Source organism: Stegodyphus dumicola, chromosome 2 (assembly GCF_044657685.1).
Source record: "Stegodyphus dumicola isolate Sdum_Otavi_A_Nest chromosome 2, ASM4465768v1".
Classification (NCBI taxonomy): Eukaryota; Metazoa; Arthropoda; class Arachnida; order Araneae; family Eresidae; genus Stegodyphus; species Stegodyphus dumicola.
This window is the reverse complement of record NC_140769.1, coordinates 54,804,800-54,832,685: the sequence shown is the minus strand read 5'-3', so window position 1 is coordinate 54,832,685 and position 27,886 is coordinate 54,804,800. Positions and strand designations below refer to the sequence as shown.

General features: G+C 32.4%; 1 protein-coding gene across 4 annotated transcripts in view; it reads right to left on the bottom strand.

The window, feature by feature from the left end:
- BBS9 (Bardet-Biedl syndrome 9) overlaps positions 1-27,886 on the bottom strand; it is a 103,531-nt gene that overhangs the window by 18,278 nt on the left and 57,367 nt on the right. For 3 of the 4 annotated variants that reach the window (XM_085810664.1, XM_085810665.1, XM_085810667.1), the window contains 5 exons: positions 26,443-26,644; positions 20,165-20,305; positions 18,197-18,292; positions 17,726-17,901; positions 15,033-15,185 (listed from right to left, as the gene is read on the bottom strand). In XM_085810664.1, coding sequence (XP_085666790.1) covers positions 15,033-15,185; positions 17,726-17,901; positions 18,197-18,292; positions 20,165-20,305; positions 26,443-26,644 — 768 coding nt within the window. The remainder of the gene's footprint in view (positions 1-15,032; positions 15,186-17,725; positions 17,902-18,196; positions 18,293-20,164; positions 20,306-26,442; positions 26,645-27,886) is intronic. The other variant, XM_085810666.1, reaches the window with a different exon arrangement.

The following is a 27,886-nucleotide window of genomic DNA, read 5'->3' as shown; positions in this document are numbered from 1 at the left end:
CTGCACTTTTTTTTTTTTTTTTAAAGATATGCTATATTTAGCGACACACGACCATTTATTTAGAACTGTTCAGTGTAATTATGTCAATTTTTAGTTATTCTTATTAAGGCAATTCATAGTGAATTTCATTTAGATTAAAAGGAACCATCTGCGCGTCGAGGGAGAGAAAAGCGGAATACAGAAAACGAGCCAAAGATAAGGCCAAACAGAGGAAACAAATTTCAACTAAGATGAAAAAATAACTTCACGGAAGAAGTAAACCGTCAGATCCTGCCGCAATTCCGATTGTGCTGAGATTCTAGAGGGAATTAATATTTCTTGCAATTTGCATGCCCAAACATGACTGCATATATCATCCCCAAGCAATCTACAAGTCAGCATTTGAAAGAATAAACTTCTTCATCGACATCAAACGAATAGCTAGAGGACGTGAAACCATGATATAAAGAATCTCTTCATTTAGATGGGAGCGGGCAGCAGAAAGACGAAAAACTAAAAAATTTTGATTTGTTGGACGCATGCAATTGGCTGGTCATTAAAAGGAAAAAAAAAAAAAAATTAACGGTCACAAACAATCTTTCTTAAGCAGTCAATCAGTATTATTAGCCGGTGAACATCCGGGAAAACGTAAACCTCAATCCCATTGAACGTCATGGCAGACATTTGACATGTTATACGGAACATTAGTAAATAATAAAAAGCTTAGATCTTGGTTTACATATTCTAAAAACAAGAATGCAATTTTTTGTGCACCCTGCAATATTTATCAGAAACATGGTGCTGCCGTTACACCATACAACAGGATTCATTAATTGGAAAAAAGTTTTAGCAAGATTAACTGAGCACGAAGCGTCTGGAATCCACAGAGGTGGATGATTAAGTGGAAAATTCGAGTACAACAAATGAAATCGTGCCAAGGCATCGATCACGACACTGAGCGACTCATTCATACATAGAAAGAAAAATGGAGAAAAATTCTATATAGTCATGGATGCGGTATTATATCTTTCAAGATTCTGTCGTTCTTTTTTTGGGTCTGATGAAATCCCAAGTAGTCTGTTCACAAAGTGTCCTCGACGTAGCAAAGAAAATTTTCTGAATTTAATCTCTCCGCTTGCCAAACATAATTCAACTCTTAAGTGCAAGCACCTAACAAGTCAAAGCACCTAACAAAGGGAAAAGAATCATATTTACCCCATATGCATCTCATACAGAAAAAAATGAACCATGTGACTCAATACATAAAAAGTGTGGTGATTGTGTGAGATAAAGGAAAATTTAATTGATTTCATAGAAGTTGGTGGAGAGATAGGAGAATGTATTTTTGAACGCATTGTAGAAAATTAGTGTCATAATTGACACTTGATGGTTTAGATATTGGACAACGTCGAAGTCAGTCTTACGACAACGGGTCTAATATGGCTGGCATTTCTAAAACAGTACAAGCTAGATTTACAGAAATGAATAAGCTGGATGAATTTGTGCCATGTTTGGCTCACTCCTCGTATTTTGTCAGTATGCATTCTGCTTCTTCGTCGCCGGAAGCAGTTAATCTGTTTGGAATTACTCAGAAAATACTTCGTTTTTTTGTCGAATGCACTACTCGACAGTATATTATTAAAAAATATATAAAATGCAACTTAAAAGGAAGCAGCCAGACGAAAGGAAGTATTCTGAAACTATCGGAAAAATATATGGCTGTGAAAGTCCATCTAATGAATTTACCGGAAATATTCAAATATTTAAAAAAATTAAAGATATTTCTCTTGAGACAGAATCAAAGCATGAGGTAGGACATCTGTTACATGCTGTGAAAAATTTGAATTTACTCAACCTGACTATTTGAGCAAATATTTTTCTAGAATTCAATCGAGTAAATATAGAAATTCAAAAGGAATTCCTCTTCTGCGTCCTGTTTAGTTAACGAAAGAACTGACCAAAACTGAGGAATTATAAAAAAATGACAGAAAATTCGTATGGAATATCGGATACAAGAGTCTAAAACAGTAGCCGAAAAAATCGCAGTTGAGTCTATTCTGACAAATAAAGAATTCAAAAGCACAAAAAGCAATCTGATGAACTGTTTGAGGACGAATCACGAACACTTCAACCTGTTCAGATCGAAGTTTCAGCAAATTAAAACATATTAAAAAATATCTACGATCATCGGTGAGCAAGAGCGTTTATCAAGTCTCGCGATTCTGGCAACGGAAAATCAAACCGCAGATCAAATTATGACGATTCCATGCACTTATTTGCAGAACAAAAGGCTTGCAGTGTAAAATTTTAATTTTCGTTACTATTTCCGTGATATTTTAGTAACGTTAAGACAGGTAGGAACTTAAAATTACTTATGACACAGGAAGTATGAAAAACAAGACAGGAAGCACGAATACTCTCAGTAATAGCCCATATTCTGTATAATCGTTTCAGAATACTTCCTTTTGGCAATAGGCCCATATTTTGTATGCAATGGTTCCATTAGTAGCTGAGCAACAAAAGCCGCTGAGCACTAGTAGTTCGGGTCCGAGGGTCAAGTATAGGTGAATGGGCTGAAGCAGGTCGTTTCGACGCCGACGGTTCGACGCCAACGTTTCGCCGCCGTACGTTTCGACGCGGGGGGCAGTTCGACGCCATAATTTTTTCTTATTTTTATTTCTTTTTAGAATAAAGATGAAGTAATATAAATAAGTAATATGACTGATTTTTATTTATTGAATTAGAGATTGTTTGCATACATATTTGAAATAAATATATGTGTGTATATGTGTGAAAATGTTGTAGATTTTTGTTTGTGTCCCAGATTAGTGAGAAGCCCCCTCGCCAACGTCAAGGCCCCAGGGCAGGAGGGAGGGTTTTTTTTTATTTATTTATTTCATAAATCAGCATCAAAAAGGCAAAATACAGAAATGGTAATTAAACATATGGTTTCAAAGAAGTTATATTGCAGACAAATATAATTACAGATAAATAAGATTAGAGATAAATAAGATTACATCACAGAACTGTTATTATACTAATCCATTGCAAAATTATGCGCCACACCTTTCAGGAGGTATTTCATTATTTCTCGATTTTCAAAATCTTCAACTCTTAGTACTTTAATTTTCATATCAGCTCGCAGATACCTATTCCGCTCGGCGGTTCATCTCCACGTAAAAATTGTTCATAACATTGATCAATTGATTTTTGAACATGCCTGAGACCCTCCATGAATTCTCATAATGTGGGGTGCGAAACACCAAATTCGGACTGTAGACGCCTGTGTGCTGCTTCCGCGAAATTATTGGTGCGTCTTTCGTTATTTAAGGTTTCAGCATAACATGAAAACATTTCTGGTTTAAAAGTAGGACGACGGCGATGATTATTTCTCTGAATCCTTCCACGTAATAATCTTCAAAGTAATCTAAAATTGACGTTAACTCTTTAGATCTCACTCAAAACTTCTAAAACATTTTCAAGTTCTTCGGAAGGCACAAAACGTAATGCAGAAATCATACGTGCATAGATAGCAAAATCAACATCGGTATTATATCGTTGCATTAAATGGAATTTTGCTAATTTGCGCTTCATATTTTTCCCAAGGTGGAACAAGCACCCTTCAATTTCTGCGTTTGGAAACTTGCTAGAAAAGGTGTTAATTAAGGCAATTTCAAACTCTAAAGAAATTTTTTTCGGCTTAAAAAGTGGTCAATTGTCTTAAATCATTTCAATCATGCGCGTGTATATGTTTTTTCTGCCTAGTCGTGTAAGAGGGCATAAATGATTAGCAGTACAAAACTTCAAACTCGGCCATAATAACAAAAACCTGTGAAAAAAGATTTGGTGCTAGACTAAAAGTTCCATCAACGTAAATTTTTGTTACGTGGTGAATCTAATCGCTGACACTGTGTTTTCCGAAAATTAAAATTCGGTCTTGATCACCCGATCCCGAATCGCCGATAACAAAATTTTCGTTATTTTTTCCGTAATATTTGTAATTTTCTGGCAGTTCAATGAAAGCCCTGTCAATTGGTTGCGACAGGGCTGCATTTATGTCTTTTCTACGTCGTTTAATAACTAATCTTACAGCTTCTCTACTTGGAAACTGTCCTAGTGCTCCAACAGACAGCTCTTGCGTTTCTTCAATGCGAATTACTGGAGTTTCTTGTGTTTCAACAGCTTTTCGCTTTATTCATGTTAAATTGCAGACAACTTCCATGCGTGCTGCATTTACTTCATGAACATGATTCGAACAAGTTTTAAACATTCACCCGTAACTGCATCAATGTAAATTCTTCCTTTACATTTATTGTTTTTGGAAAATTCAACTTCACAACGCCACGATTTTTTTGCTCAATTTTCTATATATTTATGGAAATAATATAAATATCCATCGTGCTCATACTTTTTTTTACCTCTCTTAGTCATATATTTTCCGCTTCCAGACATTTCTATGGCTGCAAGTGCTGACGTTGAATTAAAAAATGTCGACTGACGTCCAAATAGATTACGGGCTCTTTAGAGAAGATACAAAATGCGCATGCGTTGATAATCGGCAATAGATAACTACAAATCTGAAACGATTTCATAACATCCCACTAATCTGACACATACAGGTATCAGTACTCTGATACCTGTATACTTCCCGTCGGTTCACGGGAAGGGGCAGTTAACGATAGCTTCATATTCAGAGTGAGGGATTATATACTTAAGATGACAAATGTTTACTTACAAGTTAGGTATGCAATATCGTCAAGCACATTTCCAGTTCTAGAGTATGTTTTAGCAGGGAAAATGAATTCTGCGGCTTTCTCAAAAAAAATCTATTGTAATATATATTATATCAGGCATAATGCATTTATTTGAATGATGATATAAACTTATTTTAAAAATAAATAAAAATACGAAAAGTATGGCGTCAAACAAAAACAAAAAAAGTATGCGTCGAACTGACCCCGCGTCGAAACGACCTCGTGTCGAACTGACCACGCGTCGAACTGACCTGTACCGGAATGGGCTGGCTGTATGAGTATTTCCGTGATTTTCCCCGTGTGTAACATAGATACAAGCCAGTTTTCCTTACAATGTTTTTTTTCCATGAGATATTCCTCCTTTTCCATGCAGAGCCTAATGGCGAAACACTTTAATAGTAAATATTCAGACAAATGTCCTCAGCAGTGGCCGGGTGATTAAGATCGCTGTATACTGGTAGTTTGACCTTGCCTGTGTTCAAACCCAGGCGAACGGGCTGGCTACATGGTTTGTTTTCGAGGATTTCCTCATGTGTAACATGAATACGAGCCAGTTTCCTTTAAAAGGTTCCTCCACGAAAGCACCTCTCCTCTAGGTAGATACCAGTCAGTCTCCTTAAAACTTTTTTCCACAAGGCATTCCTCCCTTTCCATGCAGTGCCTAATGGCGAAACACATAGTAAATAATCAAACAAATGTATGGAGCAGTGGCCGAGTGATTAAGACTGCTACCCAAAAGAACGGGCTGGCTGCATGGTTTCTCTTCGTGGATTTCTTCATGTGTAATGTGAATACGAGCCAGTTTCCTTTATAAATTTCCTCCACGAACGCACCTCTCCTCTAAGCAGGTAGCCCTCCTGTCTTTGCCATATTCATATAATCTAACTCAACCTAATTTAACCATTATTGCATTGAAAAACTTAGGGGTTGCCCGTTGTCCCTAGAACGGAAAGCGAATGGTGGCGAGGACTAAGGGTTTAGAAGCATTCAGGATTAGTTAGGATTAGGCTTGAATCCGAAAGTAAGCTCACCAGAAAGGCGATTCTCCTGGGGAGGGGATGAATTTCTAATTATGTAACTTCGTTACGTTTTTTCCTTTATAGGAAAAAAAAAAGGGGGGGGGCACGTTAAGAATTTAGTATAAAATGGAGCTTAGGTTTTTACCTCTAACCCTACCTATTTCTGAATTTATTAAAGACATTAAAACTTTTTAGAGAAACTTAAAGGATGATGGGTGAGGGCGGCAGTTTTAGCTTTTGCCCCACATCAGAAAAATCAAAGATCCGGCGCTGCGTATACACGTTACACGTGGGGAAAACCACGAAAACGCCCATGCAGCCAGCCCGTTCGTGGGATTCGAACCTCGGACCGAACTACCAGTGTTCAGCGACTTTACCGCTCGGCCGCTGGTGGGCCCCGCTGCTGTTCTGGAATTACGTAGTTCTGCAACACTAGTGTACGAAGCACTTGCGATGGAGAACATTTTCATACGTGTGGAAGTGACCTCTTCGAAGAAGTAGACCGAGAACTTGCGATGTCGCACCATACAGTAACTTCAGCATCCTGTAAAGAGGCTGGTGCCACATCGTGAGGATTTTCACCAGCCCAGTGAAAGCAATTTTTAGAGTTTACGTTTTCAGTTAAAGGAAAATGCGCCTCTTCCGTTCATAATATCCGCAGCGAGCGGCCACTTACTATTTTCATCATATATGATGGAAAAAAAAAAAAAAAAAATTCGCAAAGTCAACATGCTGTTGCTCGTCTCCAGCTTGCAACATCAGGACGCGCTGGAATAGATACAGAAACATTCGCAGAACAGAGTGAAGAAGCTTGAGCACAGTGTACTTTTCGGTACATCATAAACTGCAGGTAACACTTGCAATTTGAAAGGGACCTAAAGTAATCGTATTATGTACTTCCGCAACAACTTCAACAAGAACATCTAATTGTCCCGATCATGGTCTATCACAAGTGCATTCAGCTGTGTGAAATGCTTGGCACATGGTGTTCTGAGGTAGGCGCTTCTACTGTCTATCTCCGTGAATTGAAGTGCTTCAGTTCACCTACTTCTCTGTGTTGTCAATTCATACATGTATCGTTCCAACTCTATTTATGGTTTCTCATTACATTGATTAGTTTGCTAGGTGTTACGAATAAAAAATTTCAAGGTTTTTTTCACTGCAACTGTGACTATAAGAGCTCTATTATTTTGTAACATCACAATCTCGAGCGCATACTTTCAAATTAAAATATCTGAATTTCCATTTCGATTGGTTGAGCGAATAGGCTACTACGGTTTCATATGGGGAAGTTGTTTGTTACCTGCCCCAAGAATACAATATATATATTATATTATACATCAATGATAATACAGTCAAAAGTCGTTAATTCGGACACCCATAATCCGGACCTTAAAGCTACAAAATTTCTGCGCATGCGTCGAGTTGACCAGTGTTCAGCGTCTTTACCGCTCGGCCGCTGGTGAGCCACTCACTGGTAGTTCGGTCCGAGGTTCGAATCCCGCGAACGGGCTGGCGGCATGGGTGTTTTCGTGGTTTTCCCCATGTGTAACGTGTATACGAGCCAGTTTCCCTTAGAAAGTCCTCCATGAAGGCATCCCTCCCTTTAGGCAGATAGCCCTAGTGTGCTTTGCCATAATTACATACACCACAACATCGTTCTTTTTTCAAATAATGTTCTTTATATTATATTTTTAATTATAATTGTTATTATTTTAAGTAATTTTTTCTACTTCGAATTTCATTTTAACTGTTTAAGTTGCACGGTTTCTTTTGAATAACTGTTTTAAAAATTTCTATTTACGCATTCGAACTGCGTAGTTGAAATATGAGGTGCATCGTTTATTTTTTTAAAAGTGGTTTTCTTTATATATATATATATATATATATATTTTTTTTTGTCACAGTTAATATTTTAGGCATTTTAAAAATTTTTAGTCTTTTATTTTAATTGTTTGTGTTGCACTGTCTCTTCAAATTTTCTATTCATTCATTCGAACTGAGCATTTTAAATATGTTTATTAATATAAATTTTCCAGGATTTGAATTTATCTAGTATTTGAATTGCGTTTCTTTTGGAAGAATACTTTGTGTCCCAGACTACAATACATCTGAAAACTGAATCTATTAAAAGAGAAATTACAGTAAAGCACAGTTAACACGCCTTTTAATGTTCTGTTCAGAAAAGATATATAAATGAGAAAGATGTATAACCGATATTTTAACTTAGGATGACTTGCATATATTGCTTTAAACAGCTTTAACATAGTGTTCATTGCTTTACACAATTTTATCATCCTACATTTAGTTTCTTAAAATGTTATTCATATTTTAGTCAAATATTTTATTTTTGAAATCGCAGGAATCAAATATCATAAGATTAAAAGTTTTAAATTAAAAAAAAAAAAAAAAAAAAAAAAAAAAACCAAATTTTATGCAAAAATTTCTTTCTTTCTTCTTAATGGCTTGCTCTTTTTCTTCACGCATTCTGCAAGTATATTAAAGAGCATCAAATTTTTCGAAACATCTTGGTATTTCTGACATTCATTTTAAATAAAATTATCGCCTTCCATTTCATAAAGGCCCACAAACGGCCGAGCGGTAAAGTCGCTGAATACTGGCAGTTCGCGCCGGGGTTGGAATCCCGGCGAACGGGCTGGTTGCATGGGCGTTTTCATGGTTTTTCTCATTGTAACGTGTATGCCAGCTGGTTTCCCTCAGAAAGTTCTTCACGAAGGCATCCCTCCTTTTAAGCAGATATCCCTGCTTTACCGTAGCTTAATAATCCAATTCAATCCATTTCATCAGTACTTGGTCAGAGCCTTTATCAGTGTTTAGAGGCTCTTTATCATTTTGAAGGCATGAGATGAAAGAAAAGACTGGTTTCATCAAGAGGGAAAACGTCTTTAGTTGACAGCCACATACATCACCGGATAAATTCCTAAATATTCAAATAATTCGACTAAGAAATCATGGGATTCTCTGTTTATGATGATATGATGTTCTATAACGTAATTTAAATTTATTCAAACATATAGCCGAAAACCAGTCGCTCTTCTCTTTAATCTGCAATGATATCGTTTTTGTCTTTTCCATTAGCACAAGCTCAGATGATGGTATTTGCTGGTGTACACGTCCAAGTGTTTTCTCTTTGAACAGACAAATTCCTTGAAGTATTCTGAAAGTATATTCAAAAGCGTCCAACTTTTCGAAATGCCTTGGTATTTCTGACAGCCAAATTCCCCTTCAAATTTTTGCTTACTTTTCTCCCTAATTTTCTTTTCTCCATCTACATTTATTTTCTATGCTCACCCAAGAAAATTAAGATTTTTCGGCTGTTACACTTCCATAAATTTTGCTTTCTTGTCAAATTTTTAAAAAATATCAACTACAGCAACTGCGTTTCAGTTGAAGATAGCTTTCCATTTTCAAGGCATTTTAACTATAAATAAAGTTTAAAGCAAAGTCCAAAGCATAAATATTTTAATTAAAAGATTTTTTATTAAGTGACAAGGAAATAAAACAGTCCAGCAATATTTATTTTGTACCACTGAGTGATCCGATTCTTATATCGGCTGAAACAATCTAAATCATATTAAAGATCATATTTTTTATACAATCTATAACACAAGAGAAAATTAGCTACTTAGAACATTCTTTCGAAGAAGATTAATGTACACCCATGTCCATAAATTAAGGATAATTCGGAGTCACGTGGCAATCGAACTCTAAAATAAATATATCACCTGTAAAATCACTACACACATCTTCAAGAATCATATGCAAATTTCAAGAAGTAACCAGATGACACCGATGGTACGTCACAATGACGAGAGTGTAAGAGAGTGATATATAAGGAATACAGGCAAAGTAAAATTGTTCGCAGGCGCTTTATAAGCATTTCAGTGCAATAACCAAATAGTTATGACACAAAGGACGCATTTGGATGATTTTTTACGTGGTAGAATTATCGGCCGTCTGGAATGTGGGCGTACCCAACTGGAAGTATCAGACGAACTTGGAATTGCCCAGTGCCATCTCCAGGCTTTTGCAACGATTCCAAGATGATGGTAATGTGAGTAGCACAGGTCGCCCAGAGTTACAACGCCGAATGAGGACCGGCATTTGGCAGTTACTGCCAAAAGAAACAGGCGGAGCACAGCCTCAGACCTGTCTCGTCAGCTCTCTTCAGCCACTGGTACGACAATTTCAAGACAGACCGTGTACAGACACTTAGGGCAGATTGGTCTATATGCTCGTAGACCTGTCAGATGCGTTCCACTTACTGCCACTCACTGTCGCCTGCGGTTAGCCTGGAGTAGAGAGCATGCATTGTGACCACCGCAACAGTGGGCTTGTGTGATGTTTTCCGACGAGTCCAGGTTTAGCTTGCAGTCTGATTCTTGCCGGACTTTCATATGGAGAGCTCCAGGTACCCGTTACCACCAAGAAAACATCATTGAACGACACCGTTACGGTGGTGCAGGAGTGCTCGTTTGGGGTGGAATTATTCTGGGTTCCAGAACTGACCTGCATGTTCAAATTGGAACCATGACAAGCCAAATCTATCGGGACGTCATTCTGGAACAACATGTACGTTTGTTTCGGAGAGCCATGGGCGCACAATTTCTGTTTATGGATGACAACGCCCGTTCTCACCGTGCAAACATCGTAAGCGAATGCCTTCAATCGGAGGATATCACCCATATGGACTGGTCAGCATTCTCAGCGGACTTGAATCCAGTAGAGCACGTGTGGAACATGCTTGGCCGACGAGTTCCAGCCCATCAACCTTCTCCTACATGTCTACCTGAACTTCGGAGAGCATTGCTTTTTGAGTGGTGTAATATCTCCCAAAATCAGATCGATAATTTGATACTCAGCATGCCTAGGCGTTGTACGGACTGTATTGCATCGTCTGGGAGACATACAATGTATTAACAATCATACCAACCATGTAATATTGTTTTTTTGTTTGTTTGCTTTTGTAATTTGCTCCAGGGAGAAAAAATCGCTATTTTTTTTAATATCAAACATATAGCATCTTTTTTCACTCTTTATCTTTTGTTTAATAAATAAGCTTTACAAATAAGTCAAACTTGTTTTGCTTCTAACTCTTTCTTTGCCTGATTTTGCATTATCCTTAATTTATGGACATGAGTGTACAAATTTATACTTATATATATAACTTTTAAAGCTGGGACACGACCCAAATTATCAACATCCTGTTTGCTTGCATTGTGAAAATAAACACTAAACGAACTTTCTCAGTTTTAGACAATTCGATTTAAATGGAGTTAAAGTAAAGTAACAGACGATAACACAACGAAGGTAAAAATTTACTCTTACAAATAATAGTTTTTCATATAGTATTAATAAATATTTATAAGTATCATTGAAGAAAAATATTTCATATAATTAATTCTCTGTAAAAATTTACTAGAAATTTAAGGTTAAAAATAGCCGTGGTAATTAATTTAACAAAAATCCATAAACCACATTTGGCGTTATTATCGCTCAAAAAAATGATGCCAAGTTTCAAAACGCGAAAATATGTAAATTCGTGTATATCTTAGAAAATTTTGAATAAAAGAGTCTAATTTTTTGAAGGTATGCTTAGAAATACACCTACTTTAAGATAATGGTAAAAATTTTATAGGCTATAATTCAAAATTTTTTTCGAAAAATTTATATAAATTATTTAAAAATAGAAATTTTAAAAATAAATCATAAAAAAACAGGTGAATTTTATTTGGAATGAACCTAAATTTCGAAATGTGAAAGGAAGAAAAAGAAAAAGTTTAATAAAAAAAGAGATATTAATAAATATATACCAAATTCAATTAACATTAAGAAGTTAAAATTTTTAGAGCTAATATTTTAAAAACTACTCATGCAAATTTTACAAAACTTAGCAGCCTGGCGTAATTTGAGTCGTAGAATCGAAATAAGTAAAAAAAAAAATTGGTATGTTATTTCAGAAAAAGTCCAATTTTTGTGTCAAAATACCTATGTTAGAATATATAAATCTAATGTATATCGTTAAGTCGCGCTTTCGAGACATGAAAAACGCAAGCTGAATTTCGTCAATCGGCCCAGTAGAACGGGAGATATAGAACTGTCCCCCTCTTTTTTTGTGCAGTGTACATGTATTGCTGTTACATTGTTTATGACTGTTATTTTATTTAGAAATACTGTATATTATGTTTATGCATATAGCACTGTAATGTTTAAACTGTAAAGCTTCAGTGCCTGCAATGTTTAAATTGTGAAGCCTCAGTCTCTATCATATGTAAAAAATGAAACTTACTAGTTGTAAGATAATGTCCTTGTACTGCAATATACCATAATAAAATTCTAATGAACTCCTGGTACATTTGGGGGTTCTGGGAGAGTATTACCTCTGAATAAGGAAAGATGAAGAACAAATACTTTATCTTACAAAGGTTCTGATTTATCAAATCAGGACAAATATCTGATTTGATACTTTTGTCTTCTCAAAGTACCTGATTACCTATGTTAAATACCAGGTATCCTCATCTTCTCCCAGCTGTCACCTGTCCATCAGGACATTGTTGCCTGTGATGTTGACTATGTTGACATCTTCATAAAATCACTGTCCTATGCAGCTATCAACTAAATGGTGTTAATTAAGCTTAGAACCAGGCCTAATCAAGAACATAATCTGCAAACTGAACAGAAACCCCACTGAAACTTTAAGGATTCTCATCACCAAAATCAATGCTAGTGCTACAGTTGGGCATGATATGCCTGCTATCCACCAAAATTCCCACAAGTTATTCTATTGTGTCTAACAAGCCCACATTATGGTTGGCAGTTGCTCTTTTGAGCAACTAATGTAAATCTCCATTATTAAAGTTTCTTCTCCTAAGTTCCATTTCATGTATCATTACTGTGTTTCATTTACTCTGCTCATGTTTAAGAATTTCACACTAAGATGATTTGTATGGGTGAAAAAAATTTTCTTTCTTTCTTTCTTTCTTTTTTTTCTTCTTCTTGTGTGTGTGCATGTGTGTGTGTGTGCGTGTGTGTATGTGTGTGTGTTTAACAATCTCTTAAAGTTTTGGCAATTCTTGTTTAAATATCCTACAAGCAGATAGATGCAATGTAATAATTTATAATGGTGCTGACATGAGGATGAAGCATTTTTCTTCAATAATATGCAAGCTGAGATAATTTCACAGATCATCATTATTTAGACACAGCTGGCAGCAATATAAAAACAATAAAGTACTGCAAATGCTGAGACTGAACATATTATAACGGGAACATAATGTATCTATTCCAAGGATAAAATTTTGAATGTGGAAACATCTAAAGATGGGATACAAAAGTTGCATTTTCACCTCCTATCAGCTTGTACTCCATAAGGAACCATCGCTCATTAACAATGCCTCTAGAAGATTCTTTTTATCATCTTTCAAATGAGGAAATTTTGCCTCTTTGAAGTTCACTGCAGACAAAGAACTCTAAAAATAGTGTCTGTTATAGGAAAATTTCGGTTATAGGAAAAATTCTTTTAATAAAGCACTATGTACCAATATGTTTATTGGATGAAATACAAAAAGCTTTGATAAGTACAAGTTAGAATAGTCTGGCCCTGAATAATCAGTCCTTTGCAAATCTGAGTTTTGCAAATCAAGTGGCAGAGGTGAGTTAAATAAACGGCAGTTTTTCTATTCATTAGTATGTATTCGTTTTGTTTCCAGGAAATTTGAACACAATAAGCGTCTGAGTTTAATAAGCAGCAGGCACTGTATACACACATACATATAAAAATACAGTAGTTGATATTACAATAAAGCACTTGAAATGCATACAAATGTCATCAGTTCTGTGCATTATCAATCAAAAACAGGCAGTTCATTACATTAAAATATTAAATGCCTAGAGATAGGAATTTCCCCCCTTCCTTATAAGTTTTCTCATCATGCCAGTGACTAGTGAGAGGTCACTTAATGCTGATAATTCAAAACCAGATGAAAGAGTTGGCTGCAATGAGTGTTTCTCATAGTTTTTCTCAACATAAAAAAAAAAGACAATTCACTTTATAAAGTCATCCATGCAGACATCCCTCCTCTTTGGCAGATAGCCTTCATGTGATTTGTCATAATCACATAACATAATCTAACCTTACTAGATTCCTTATGGATAGTAAATGGAGCATTACTATAACAACTGTTCTTCTGTTGCTTTATGGTTTTTTTTTTTTTTTTTCTTTTTTCTTTCTTTCTTTCTTTTTTTATTTTTTATTTTTAAGGATTGTTTCTGCTTTATTTAAATTCTTTTCTTTTGTATTATTTATTTTCAGAATTACTACCATGGGAAATCTAAAGTGTTTTTTAGCTTTTAACATTTCACTTATATATGCAAAATGGATATTGAGATTAATTTACTCATATTATAAGTAAGAAATCAGTTATATAAAGAATTAAACATTTATTTATAGTTTTAAATATATAGAGTATTCATTTATTTTTATTAACCAGTTATTTTATGTTAATTAGCTTTTCTGGCTTTCTCCCTTTCCATTTTCCTGCCAGAATACTAATTTCTAGTTCGTGCATATTCAGATGAGATAGAAAGAGAAAGTATTTAAAGGAAGGTAGAATCAGAGCATGTTTTGCTTGCTGAAAAGCCGTTACCAGTTGATTCTCTTAAGAGCAGTTTATCTGCGGCACTGCGTTATTCTCGCCATTCGGCTTGTCATGCCAAGTTTAAGTCTGAGCCAATTTGCACGCATTTTATTTGCGTAGCCTTTGGGCTAATGTACAATTTACTTAGTTAATTTAAATTCATTACCTTTTATTTACACCATAAATGTTGGCTGGTTCTGTAAGATTGAGTAGCGCTTTCTGTTAATGTTTATCTGAGTTAAATAAAAGGGTTCTTAACAACCATCCCAAGTCTCTTGTAATTTTGAAGACATAGCGATAAATCGCTTATGTCTTTCTAGGGTTCTCATCTAGTTTAGGTTATTAAAAAGAATGTACATGTTTAAAAAGAGTCTAGTTATGTATATAAAAAAAAATAATATTTGTTGCTAGTAATGGCTGTGATAATTATGAAAACTATGTAACCTAACTAGAAAACATAATTAAGACCCTCAGTTTTTTGCAGTTTTGAGACACTATAAGTATATACCATTCATTTATATCAAGCTGAAATGAAAATTAATAAAATGAGAAAACAAACAAATAGAATGTCTTCAATTACTGAGACAATTCGCATTTGTATATAAATACATTTTATTACTCACTTGACGATGTGTTGCTTCCAGAAGAGTGTCTAAGTTGTTTAATGGAGTTGGAGTGCTATCTTTCAATTTAGTCAGAAGCCTTTTCTGAACGACACGAAACTGCAAAGATCTATGAGCAATCAATTCTTCAACTTCCTGAATTACCTGGCGGTTCTGTAGTAAATGTTATGAATAAATGCATAATATTTACTTTATATACAATATGTAACATTTAAAATCAATCATGTTGAATTAATTATGAAAAAAAAAAAGCATTTGTGTCATTTCAAAGATTTTATAATTCTAAGATCTAAATCAGTATTTGTCATTTCATGGTCCACAGACCACAAGTGGTACTTGAAGCCTGCCCTTGTGATCCTCCTAGATTTCAAAAAAGATAAAATTCAAATTAATTGTGTACATTACACTATAGCTGAAAATTTGAAGTTTGGAAATAACACATAGGATTGTCTGTCACTCTTTCTCCCAAGATTACCATTTTATAAAATTTATTACTGGTTACATGACTTACAAACTCCCCATTCTAGTTTTAGCCACAAAAGAAAAATTTAAAGTACTGTACTGCAGTTTACACAGTACTGCAATGTACTAAAGTTTCTTACCAATTCATATTCAAACAGAAATGTTATGCAAGAATTGGCAAGCTCACCCATCTCATTAATGGAAGTACCAAACTTTATTTAATTTTTAGTTAATAAGATAAAGATTATCCGAATTGTAATAGACTTAAATTATTAAAAACAAATATATATTTTCTTCTAAAAACTTACTACTAATATAACTTAATACCAAATATAACTTAATCAATCAAAGTGGTTTGCAGTTCAAATTTATACTCCGCCCCCCTAAAAATTTTGAGAAGGGTTTATCTAATTAAAATCTACATTTTATACAATGAGGGAAAAATAAAAAATTGGCTTAATAACATTCAGACTGAGGGAAAATATAATTACTATTTTTTCCATTATTTAATTCCCCCCCGGACATTGGATGGACATGCTAGTTAAGTATTAATACGGAATAACCACACCCATCAATGATTTAACTATCTCATTACTGAGAAAATTGGTTATCCAGGGTGTATCAACAGACAGCAACTGCATTACACCCACAAGAAATGGGAAGAAATGTCTGATGAAGAATACCCAGGAGTATGAATCTGAGGCCTCCTATTCACTTTTTCTACTAGCAATCTCTCAAGAGGACATCTTAAAACACACAGCAATCTTGTATGCCTAAGACTATTTCTTTTAAAAGCTAGAAGGAAGAGGCATGGTAATTGTAGTTAAGAATTAAAGTATAACATTTTTGCTTTTGGATTCAAATACTGAAAAAATATTTGTATAGTTATTTTTCAATGTTATTATAGACAGATGATGGTTATAAATTACAGAAAGTAAACATATTTATATCCATGGTATTATACAACAGTTGAATCGAATCATTTTCATCCATCAAAATATAAACAAAATGAAATAAAAAAGATGAAACTGTAGTCATCAAATATCAAGTATATTTATAAAATGTTTTCAAGTCAGGATTGGGATTCCATGAACATAAAAGGAGTATAAAGAGACAGACGAGAAACACAAACAAGCAGCCAGTGACATTGATAAAGCAGACAAAAAAGCTGGACTGCTCTAGAAGGCATATTTATGGAAGCAACATTTTCACATGAGACACAATTTTAGGTGGATTAATCGGTTCAGCAAAAGCACAACTGACATATTTGCCTAACAGAAGGAATGGATTTGTGGAGGATTTTTTTAAAAGGAACTGCTCTTGTTGACCATGAGAAAACAGTGAAGACACACATGCAGCCAGGCTATTCTCCAGGATCTGAATCTAGGTCAAACTACTAATAACAGCACGCTCAAGGGGGATTGAAAGAAGATATTAATGATAAGTGAAGAATATTAGATGATTTGGCTTATGAAACTGAAATGAAGAAAGAAATAATTTTTACTCTGGACAGAGTATTCAAAGATATCACAATGTCTTCCTGGAAGAATTACTCATTGAAAGAGAAACAGTTTAGGATAGTTCTATTTTTGTTACTGCTAGGGAAGACAAAAGAGAGATGGTCACTTCGACCTTTTGCTGCTTATTTTAAAATACAGTCACCAGAATGCAATTTGAAATACTGTAATACTACTGTGCATTTTTTTCACATTTTCTGTAAGTGTTACTTACTGAGAGAGGAGTGTTTCTAATTAAAAATTTATTTAAAGACCTATAAATTAGTACCTTTCATTTAAGAAATCTTTCTACACTATTTCAAGAATAACAACTAAAATTATGAAAACAGATTCCTATAATGCTATTGATGATTTTGTTAACAGGGAAGCAACGGGAATAGCATTTAAGAAAGCTGAAATAAAAATTTTTCTTCAAAAGTAAACATATAACTTTAATTTCTTTTGTGATATATCATTTTAACATTTTACAGTTCTCTGGCATGAGTTTCAAGAAGCAGCAAACATAAGGGCAGATACGGGCAGCAAAAATTCTGGCTACACTGCAACAAATAACATGCACAGTTACTCCAATTACAGAAACCGTAGGTACAAAGCATAAAATGAAGTTACATAAGCTATAGCATTTGAAGGAACAGATAACTGAATTTATTACTGACACAGAGCTCACTAATTGTAAACTGCTTGATAGCAGCAGCATTTTAAAAATGAACATACCATGAAATGATCTTCAATAACTTTAAAATATTCTTGTAAAGGAAGAGGCATGGTAAAACTGCACTTCAGTTTTTCATTATCTGCTTCTTTTCTATACTTATGCTGCAGCCTTCGAATTAGTTCTGATACAGCTAACCACAAGGCAGGTAACACATCACTTTGCAATCGATAACGCTCTGAAAACAATGACATCAATTCTAAGCATTGTACTTTTACACAAATGCTTCCTTTTATAAATTTTCTTTATTCTACACTGCCAAAAAAAAAAAAAGCAAAAAAAAAAAAAAAAAAAAAAAAAAATTGCAGAATACTTTTAAAATGTAAAAGGATATTTAATAAAAATAATTGTAAAAATTAAAATTCTCTTATAATCTAAATTTTATATAACATTAATTGATACTTGCATGCAAAATGTCCCTTTGAAATAATTTAAATCCTTACATTTATGGCACAAGGAAAAATGTTACTCACGAGCTGTTTTAGATGGGATTATGGAGACCATGTGTCCAGAATAATATTCAATACCTAAAGCACCTCCATGGTATGAAACACCATTTGTAATTAGATCTTTAAAGAGAAAGTACAGAATAAGATAATAAAATAACATTACTTTAAAACATGTCTTACAATTAATGCTAAGTGAAAATGAAGCAAACAGTATTTTTTTTTAAATTTAAAAATACACGAAAAACATGTATTACTTTTTATGTATTTTTAGAATTACTTTTATTCAGTTTAATATGCAAAATCCTACTTATAAGATTTTTAGTGATAAACTTAAAACTTTTGAAAAGTGAACTGAAGTTTCTTTAGCAAAAATTGAAAAATGATTAATTTTTAACTAAGAGGATTTTAAGCCCCTTGTAAACAGGCAAAAGCTTTTAAAGCCTATTTTATTATATTACTAATATGATGCTTAAATCTTTAAAAAATGTTTAATTGTTATTTTTTAACTAAGAGTATTTTAAGCCTCTTGTAAATAGGTAAAATCGTTTAAAGTATATGTTATGTTACTAATATGATGCTTAAGCTTTTTTTAAAAATAATCTTGCTCCTCTAGCATTATTATATCAAATCAATGCTTTTTAAAATTTTTTAATTCTAGACTTAATTCTAGAGTTAAAATAAAAGGGAAAAAAAGCAAGATTATAGAAGTTGAGCATGAAAGCTACTAACAAACTTAAGAAGCACACAAAAAAATCAGAAAACACCATTTTATTTCAGTAGGAATAAATAATCTCCAAAGTAATTCTGAGTCAATAGGAACCTTCATGCACAAAAAACTGTAGTGTAAAAATAATCAGTACTAAATTGTTAAAATTGTATAAGTTAACTTTAGCTGTTTTGCATGATAATTTATATCTTTAGATATGCCTGTATTTGTGTGAACACAGCTTGCAATTAGCTGAAGAATACAGTCCTTTCATACCAAACTAATTTAATGTTTTTAACACAATCAAGCTAATCCACTGTAATTCCTTACATTTTTTTTTTTAGATTTTTATGGTCATAGCATAGCATTTGAAAATTGCCATATTCTGATGTCTGCACATTTTCTGAAGCTCCTTAACCTGCAAATTCATTCTATATTTCAGAAAACTTACACAAAAATTTTCAGTGCAAGAAAAAAATTATATTTTAAAATTATGGACATAAGCAAAGATAATTTATTTAAATTCTGAACCCATTTCTATGTAAAGTGGGTCCGTTTTTGGAAAGCCAACAGATATGTACACAGCATTTCATAAGGTCCAAATCTGGAAATAAATTTTGAAAGACATTTTGCACGTTTCATTGAGAGAGTTTTTTTTTTTCCTTTTGTCTTTACTGTGGTAGCTAACTTAACTCTATTTATTTATTTATTTATTTTTGTTATCCCTTTGGAAACTTTACCTCAAGAATTTAAAAAAAAAATTAGCTGGAAATACAACAAAATGCATATAATACTTGTGAATTTTAAATCAACATTTACTTCTCTTGTAGAACTTACTCTAATTAACTTAGGCAGTGAGAAATAATTGACAGTATTTTTAAGACACCTTGATAACATTTATATAATGATCTGATTTATACAAGACTTGACTACAACCTAGACCTACAATTATTTTAACCAGACCATGGATTACTGAAATCCAACAGACTCTAAATCAATGTTCTATCTAAGTTGTATGCATGTAAAACCAACACAATGATTTCTCTGAAACTGCATGACAGATTTAATTTCTTTCACACAATATAATTATAATTTCAGAAGATACCTGAACAATTATAAAGAATATTGCTCCGAGTCAGTATAAGCATCAGTACCTCTAACATCTCTAAAATCTGATACTTGTTAAAAAGAAAATATAATATTAATCCTGCATTATTAAATTTTCATATAGGGATGAGAAGCCTTGCATACTGAAAAAAATTAAACCTTGAAACAAATTAACAAACCAGAAAATAATTCAGACAGCAAAAGAGACTTTTTGTTTATATCAATAGTGATCTTTGTCTCTGCTTCTTTAACAGGAGGGCATGCTTTGGCAACCAAACTGAATGGAAGCAATGCTGATGCTTCTACAACTCTTGGAGCACCTGAAAATGCAACAGACATATATTCTTTTCATTGTAATATATAGTTTATTTAAAAAATTATATTGTCTTTCCTTTGATTTTTATTTAAATCAATTTTGTTTAGAAAATGCAAATTATTGAAGCATTTCATATAATGCACTGTGCATTAAATTAAGAAAACTAGATTAACCCTATAATTATAACAGGATTCATGCTTCTACGCTGAGTCCCTTGAAAATGCATTCTGTGCCTTTGTATCTATCAATAATTAAGGGAGATGATGGTAGACAAAGATTAGTCAGTGTCTAGTATTCATTAAGCCCATTAAAATTACCGTCAATAGGAGAATTTTAACTGATGAGATAATTTTATACACTATTTCTCTGAAATAAGACCTTATAAGTTCAATATTTTTACTTTTGAATCAAATTAAAATTTTACTGAAATCTTATGTTGAACCCTATAGGTTATAAAGGATCTAATTGGTGCGATAAATTCCACCAGCTTTCTAATCCTAGATGCAAAACTACGCCTACAGATTTTAAGACTTAATTTCAAAATAAATTTGATTAAATATTTTCAGTTACTTTCATATTAATATTTAATTTATTGTATTTAAATTTTGCATTTCATTTATTTTCTGTATGTGTTGTTTGCTCTGCCTATGAGTAAGAGAAATAAATGAAGCATTTTATTTTGAATTTTACATTAGTAATCGGTTCTAGCTAGCAAAAATCCTGGTGTTAGTGAAAAATTACTAACAACCACATGATTTTAGACATGAAAGAAACAAAAATTACAAATTAATTTAAGATTAGAATAAGCTAGAATAGTATAATTTAAAAACTAACATTTTAATTTGCATGATAATTATGTTTCATATCTCTTCATTATAGAGAAATTAAGAAGTTTTCTTCTTTTGATATTTTGAAACATATATTCACACATATTGAGATACTCAGCTAGCAATTTAAGTACCTGCAGATGGCAAAATAGTAAGAAATAATTTGTAAAATAAACATTTTATAACAGTATTTTAATATAATTCTCAGAATATATTATCAAAAATCTTAATTACAAGATTTATAGATGTTTCTTGAATACATTATTACTCAAACACTGACTTTTCACAAATTTTACATCAGATGACAGATCAAAATGATCATTATGGAGAAAAAAATCATGGGGTTGCAACAAGTCATACCATTACATTCATAAATTCAAATAATATTAAGGACATATTGTTCTCTTTACTAATAAACTTTTGCCATATATTATCAGTAACTTGCATAATTTCAAGACTTATTGCAAATTTATTCCATAAAGCAAATTATGATCATCATGACAGATATCACAGCATTTTCAGATTTGCATTTCAATTTCATCAGATTCACAACTTCTTACTATAATATGTAATACCACAGTATGGGAGCTCCATCTGATTGGATAATCCTATTTGATTACATTGCTTTTAACTGACAAAATGTCAGCATTTCAAGATCTGTCTCGTGAAATTGCTTTCTTACTGAAAAAGAACAGGTTATATGTGGGAATGTGAGGCATATATGGGTCTCACAGCCATATGTAGTGATGGTATTAACAGTGCTAACTCAGAACTGTGCCCAAGCAAAAGTTTATTTAAAAAAGAAACTAAAAAATGTTTGGGTAAATTAATAGAATAGCATTATTTTTCCTTTTCAGACACATTTCATAGAAAGGCTATTATGATCTGCTCTCTAATGAATAATTTGTAGATATTTCTAATGCATTATTATAACTTTATACTTCCACATAAAATATGTAAAGCTCTCTGAAAGAGGCCTTTTATTAGATGCACAGATTATTTTAAGCAGACCTTGGATATGTCACTCTGCAATTAAGTTCTCATGGAGGCTTAAATAAATTGAAATAAAATACTTAATAGAGATTCTGAATCAATGTTCTAAGTTGCATGCTAGTAATGCATGATTTTTCTGGATTTCCACAGAATGATTTTTCTGAAACTGCACAGGGGATTTAATTTCTCTCACACATTGGTAACTGCCCAACATCTACAAAGTATTTATGACAATTTGAATTATGCATGATGCCTAATATAATGCAATTAGAATCTCAGCAGATACCTGAACAATTAGAAAGAACATTGCTCTGAGCCAGTACAAACATCAATGCTTCTAACATGTCTCAAATTTGGTGCTTGATAAAAAGAAAATATAATATTAATTCTACATTATAAAATTTATTTAAGTACAAAATATAAAGTAATAAAATTCACAATCAATTATGGCAGCTATTATTTTAAGATGGGGCAGAGAAGTCCTACATACTGTAAAAAATTTAATGTTGAAACAAATTAACAAACCAGAAAATAATTCTGACAGCAAAAGAGATTTTTTGTTTATATCAATAGTGATCTTCGTCTCTGCTCCTTTAATGGGAGGCGCTTCTTTAATTTTTTTTTCTTTTAATTTCTTTATAAATTTATTCTGCTAGACTTCTTTACTTGCATAATCATCAATATAATGTTAAAACTTACGGTATTGAACTAAGTGACAGGGAACAATTTCAATATTTTATATTTATTTATTATTTTCAAAGGAAAATAATAAATAAATATAAGTTAATAAAATATATCTGTGTGAACTTTGGGCATCAACTCTTAAACTTTGACTTTAATACATTTTAATGATTACATTTTCACAAGAATAATTTTGTGCACTGTTAATTAAAAAAAAAATTTTGAGCAAGTTCTTAAAAAGTCTAAATTACAGTTATCTTTTTGCTCACTAAATTATTAAAAATACAAAAAAAAAAAAAAAAAAAAAAAAAAATTATTTTTAATTATCTACATGACTGATATAGCCAGAATATTATTCTTTTTGCTTCCTGGAAAACATTTGACAATTTTGGAAGTCTAATATTAAATATTAAACTTAATTACAAAAAGAATTAATATAACAATATCAAATTATAAAATACACATCAAAATTTCATACTAACATGTTTAACTACTCTATCCAATCAAAACTGAGCTGCTGCTAACTATGAAGAAAATAAAAAATGAAAATTTGCTGCTACAAAATTTCATTTTCTTCCATTTTATTTTTAAACAAAGTTTATTTTCCCCAACAAAAATATTTCTTTTTATGAGAAAAGGCAAATAAAAATAGCCTTCGACTTCTCTCCCCCTCATAAGAACTGTAAAGAATACAACTTAAATTATGAAAGAACACAGAGGTTTAAAGTAGTTTTGCTCAGTATTTTAAGTTGTTTAAGTTAAAGTATTAGATTAAAGGGGGGAAATGTTCAAGCAGCCTTTTAGCATACTATTATTTTTCGAAAGCAAATCTAGATTGTGAACATTTCAGAAAACAAACATGGAAATTGTAGATGTAAAAACTTGGTGGAGATTCAACCTCTGATAAAAGATTAACAGATGACACTCCCTCCACCCATTTTCCCCCCTTTGCTAAACCCTTGTCCCCGACCTCTGCCACTGTTAAGCTCTGAGGACTTAGTCATCAAAACCATTATTTCTATACTTCGCAATATGATTGACTGTCCGTTTAATTTAGGGATGTTAAACTATATCCCAAATAAATTATTTCTAATTCAGTGAAGTGTGTTTTTATTCTAACTTCAGTTGCATTAACTATTTAAAAGATGGGGGAAAAAACATAAAAAATGTATAACAGTTTTAGTCACACTGAAAATACCTACATGCATTTGTGTTCACTCCTTGCTTTTTTTGTCATATATGAAACTTTGCAGGAGACATTATTTTCTAACGTCACTATTAAAGTGACCAACATTTATTGCAGGAACAATGATGATATTTTTCTTTCACAACAAATTAATACTAGTTTAGAGTTTGTACAACATTTGATATCATAAGATACATAAATGTTCAGGTTTTAGCATATTAAAAGTGTTCCCAATTGAAATTAATGATAACTGCTCACTTGGTATATGCAATTTCAGCTTACAAAAAATTTCAAAAGAAAGTTCTGCTTTTGCATATTGGAGAAAACCCCTACATTCAACTACTTAACTAGTTTTTTTGTCATTATATAAAAATGTTAATGAATTTATTACACAGTAGACACATATACTGATGTAGAGGCATTTAAATAGCCTTTATAATACTATCACTAATCAGAAACACAGGCATATACATTTATCTTATGTCACTTTCAAAGTACAGCATAAAGATTTATATTTTATATAAATGATTAAAAATAAATGCAAATATAGGATTTGGACCCTGTAAGATGTTACCTATAATCAGTCACTTAGTTCAGCTTGAACAGAAAGAATTCAAAGCAACAAAATACTGCAGCTGTAAGTCCTAGGCTGATGAGAAAAATATGGTAAAAAATGGTGTTGAAAGAAAGTTATTTATTTAAGCTTCATCTAAAATCGTGTCTCGTTAAATTTTTTATCAAAATCATGGATAAAATGACATGATTTCTAACAGTAATTTCCTGCACAAGTAAGTTTATAATTTTGATTCCTAAAAGGATCGATGAATGATAGAAAAAGTAAATGTCATATTTGGATTCAGCAGGTTAAATATATGAGACACACACATAAAAAAGTTATAGAAGAAAAGATCTTAAATGCAGAATATTATTTTTATGTTAAAGTTATATAAAAAATTACTTGTATATTTAAAAAGGGAAACTTACTTCCATACTTAGAAAAATGAAAAGAAAAGAAGGAGGCTAGCCAATATTTAACTCAACATATCAATATTGTAGAAATATTTAAAATATTAAACAAAACTAGCAATAATGATTTAGAGATTAAAAATGCAGTAGTAGTAATATATAATGATACCTCCGTACATGTCATTAATTCATCCCAGATCACTGGAATCACATCAAACTGAATTCATACCAAATGAACTTATTAATACTAATAAGAAATTAAGGAAAGCTAATTAATCCAGTTTGATGAAAATCCTATTTTTATTATTATAATATTGTTAAATATTAAAATATGAATACTCTCTGATATTTGTTTGATAATCGATTTCCTCCCCTTCAGCCTACTTAGCAGCATCTTTGTATTTTATAATCATAGCTACCATTAGTCTCAGCATATGGTATGCAATAGACAAGTCCAGGGCTGCATTTTTTTTTTTTTTATTTAGAAAGGTAATGGGTGACAGCATTTAGGAGAGGCAAAAAGCATCTCACTGGTCTTGGCAAGTCCCAGATATGCATGCTATCTTCATATTTTTTAACAATCCCTCTTTTCACCTCCATGGTCATGTGATTCTAACTATTTTCTTTGTTGCTTGACTCTTCACATTAACTTTCTTAAAAATCAGTATTAACGAGTTTAAAAAAATTAGGCAAAAAACACAAAATTATGTGAAATTTATAGTGTGGGTTGTGTACTAAACAGTAGTAACAGGCTTACAGCCACTGGTGAGCAACCATAGCATTTTCTCAAAAGTGATAAACAAAGGCATTCTGAAAAGTGATAAACAAGGGTAGTCCACGCAATCATGATTCACTGAATTCGAGTTGCATTCAAGACAAATATTGCATACCAAACAAAAGCTTTCACATCTAAATAGGACACATATTTCAAAGCATAAGTGTGACAAAGTGCCATTGTTACTTTTATAAATATTCCTGATGAATTTTATTTAATAATATTAAACTGCAAGGTGATAAAAGTTAAAACTTCAACACTAAAAATAATGATATTATGATATTTAGGCATTATTTAGCTAAAAATTCAGTACAAAGTTCGTAATCCGGACTCATCGGAACTTCGGCGATTCTGGATTAGGGTTTTTTCGGATTATAGATCATCAATTTAAATATGGTAAGATGGCATGCAGAAATTATACTATTAAAAATATGAAACCATAATTTATGAAATAAAAAGCAATTATGATCTAAAGAGTATCAAATTTTACAAAAAAAAAAAAAAAAAAAAAAAAAAACTTAATATTTATTTGTTTACTTTATTAAACATTTCTTTCTACCTAAAGCATAAAGCATACATGCATAATGTATGCTCATTCTCTACGTGCATGTGTAAAGTTTGTGGCTTTGAGGTCCAGATTATAGATCATTGCGGATAATGGACGTCTGGATAACGGATTTTGTACTGTATAAATAACAAATTAAAAACCCTACCATAACTATTTGTGTATGCAGCATGAGCAGTAACTTTCAAGTCTGTTGGAAGATAAGGTGAATCCAGAGCAGCAGCAATAACAGCTTGTGATCCATCCATTACAGATCCAAATACAAATACATTCTGCGAAACTTTCAAAGGAGGCTCTACATGAATCATTAGTCGTACATCATGAACAACAGTTCTACATTTCAGTTGGATCTGTAAAATAAACACAAATTTTTTAAAAGCTACTAATGAAGTAAACTGAAATTGCAAATATGTTAAAAAATATTCTGCATAAAATGTCTACATATTGATTCATTACATATGCAATTAAATTCAAAGTGATTAAATCAACATATTTCATTCATTTTACACATTAATATAAATATCATAAATTTTATGTATATGCTTCAGTCAGGCAACAATAGCTATATTCAGTTAACGGTTGGAGAGGTGGTCTTCAAACTTTGCGAACCACAGAACTCTTAAAATTATAAGATTTTTTTAGAGGGAACCCCCTACCCTTAAAAAAATATTTCTTAAAATAATGTTAGACCAATATGTATATGATAAGTGATATATATTATAGATACGTCATGTCTTAATATAAAATTAATGTAATTTACTCATAGCATTAACTCAAGCTCCAGCTGTCACCTACTGTTGCATTATATTTAGTGACTGGGATGTGCTTGCATTTTTTTAATATGAATTGTTGAGGTCTAACTCTATTGATGTTATCTGTAGTTGCATTTCATATTTTGCCTTCGTTTCTACATTTTTGTTGCCACATATATTGAGAAATACTTTTCACATAAATATGTTGTTCTAAAGGCCGTTGAAATGTTTATAGCTCTGTGAAAATTTTTTGGGTATTTTGCATGAGTCTACAATCAAAATTTTAGGAGCTGCTCTTGCTCAAATTTAGAGTTTAACACTGAGTTTGTTGATATGCCGATAAGTTGTTCTTTTCCTTAATTGGCAAGTCTTCTAGTTTATTGCAGAACTCAAACGAATTTTTTAGTTAATAAACACTAGCAAACTCGTGTGAGCACTTTATATATACAGCGTGTTTCAAAATATATGTATTTCGAATGCATATATTTATTAAACTGCATAGCATACAAATATGAAACACACATATGTACAAACCTCTCAAGCTCAGATTACAGATGTTCAATATGTCCTCCATCAGCGACACGAACAATATCACATCAATACTCAAATTCATCCCATATTTGGGCAAGCACATTCGTCGTCACTGATCTTATGACAGTACAGATCCGGTTCTTCACCTCTTCCAGGTTCTGTAGAAGTGGTGGTACATAAACGTTGTCTTTAATGAAACCCCACAGGAAGAAGTCACAGGGTGTCAAATCCGGTGACCGTGGAGGCCATCTGAGACATGCTAAGTCGCCAGCTCCTTGACGACCAATCCAACGGTTCGATAGAGTTTCA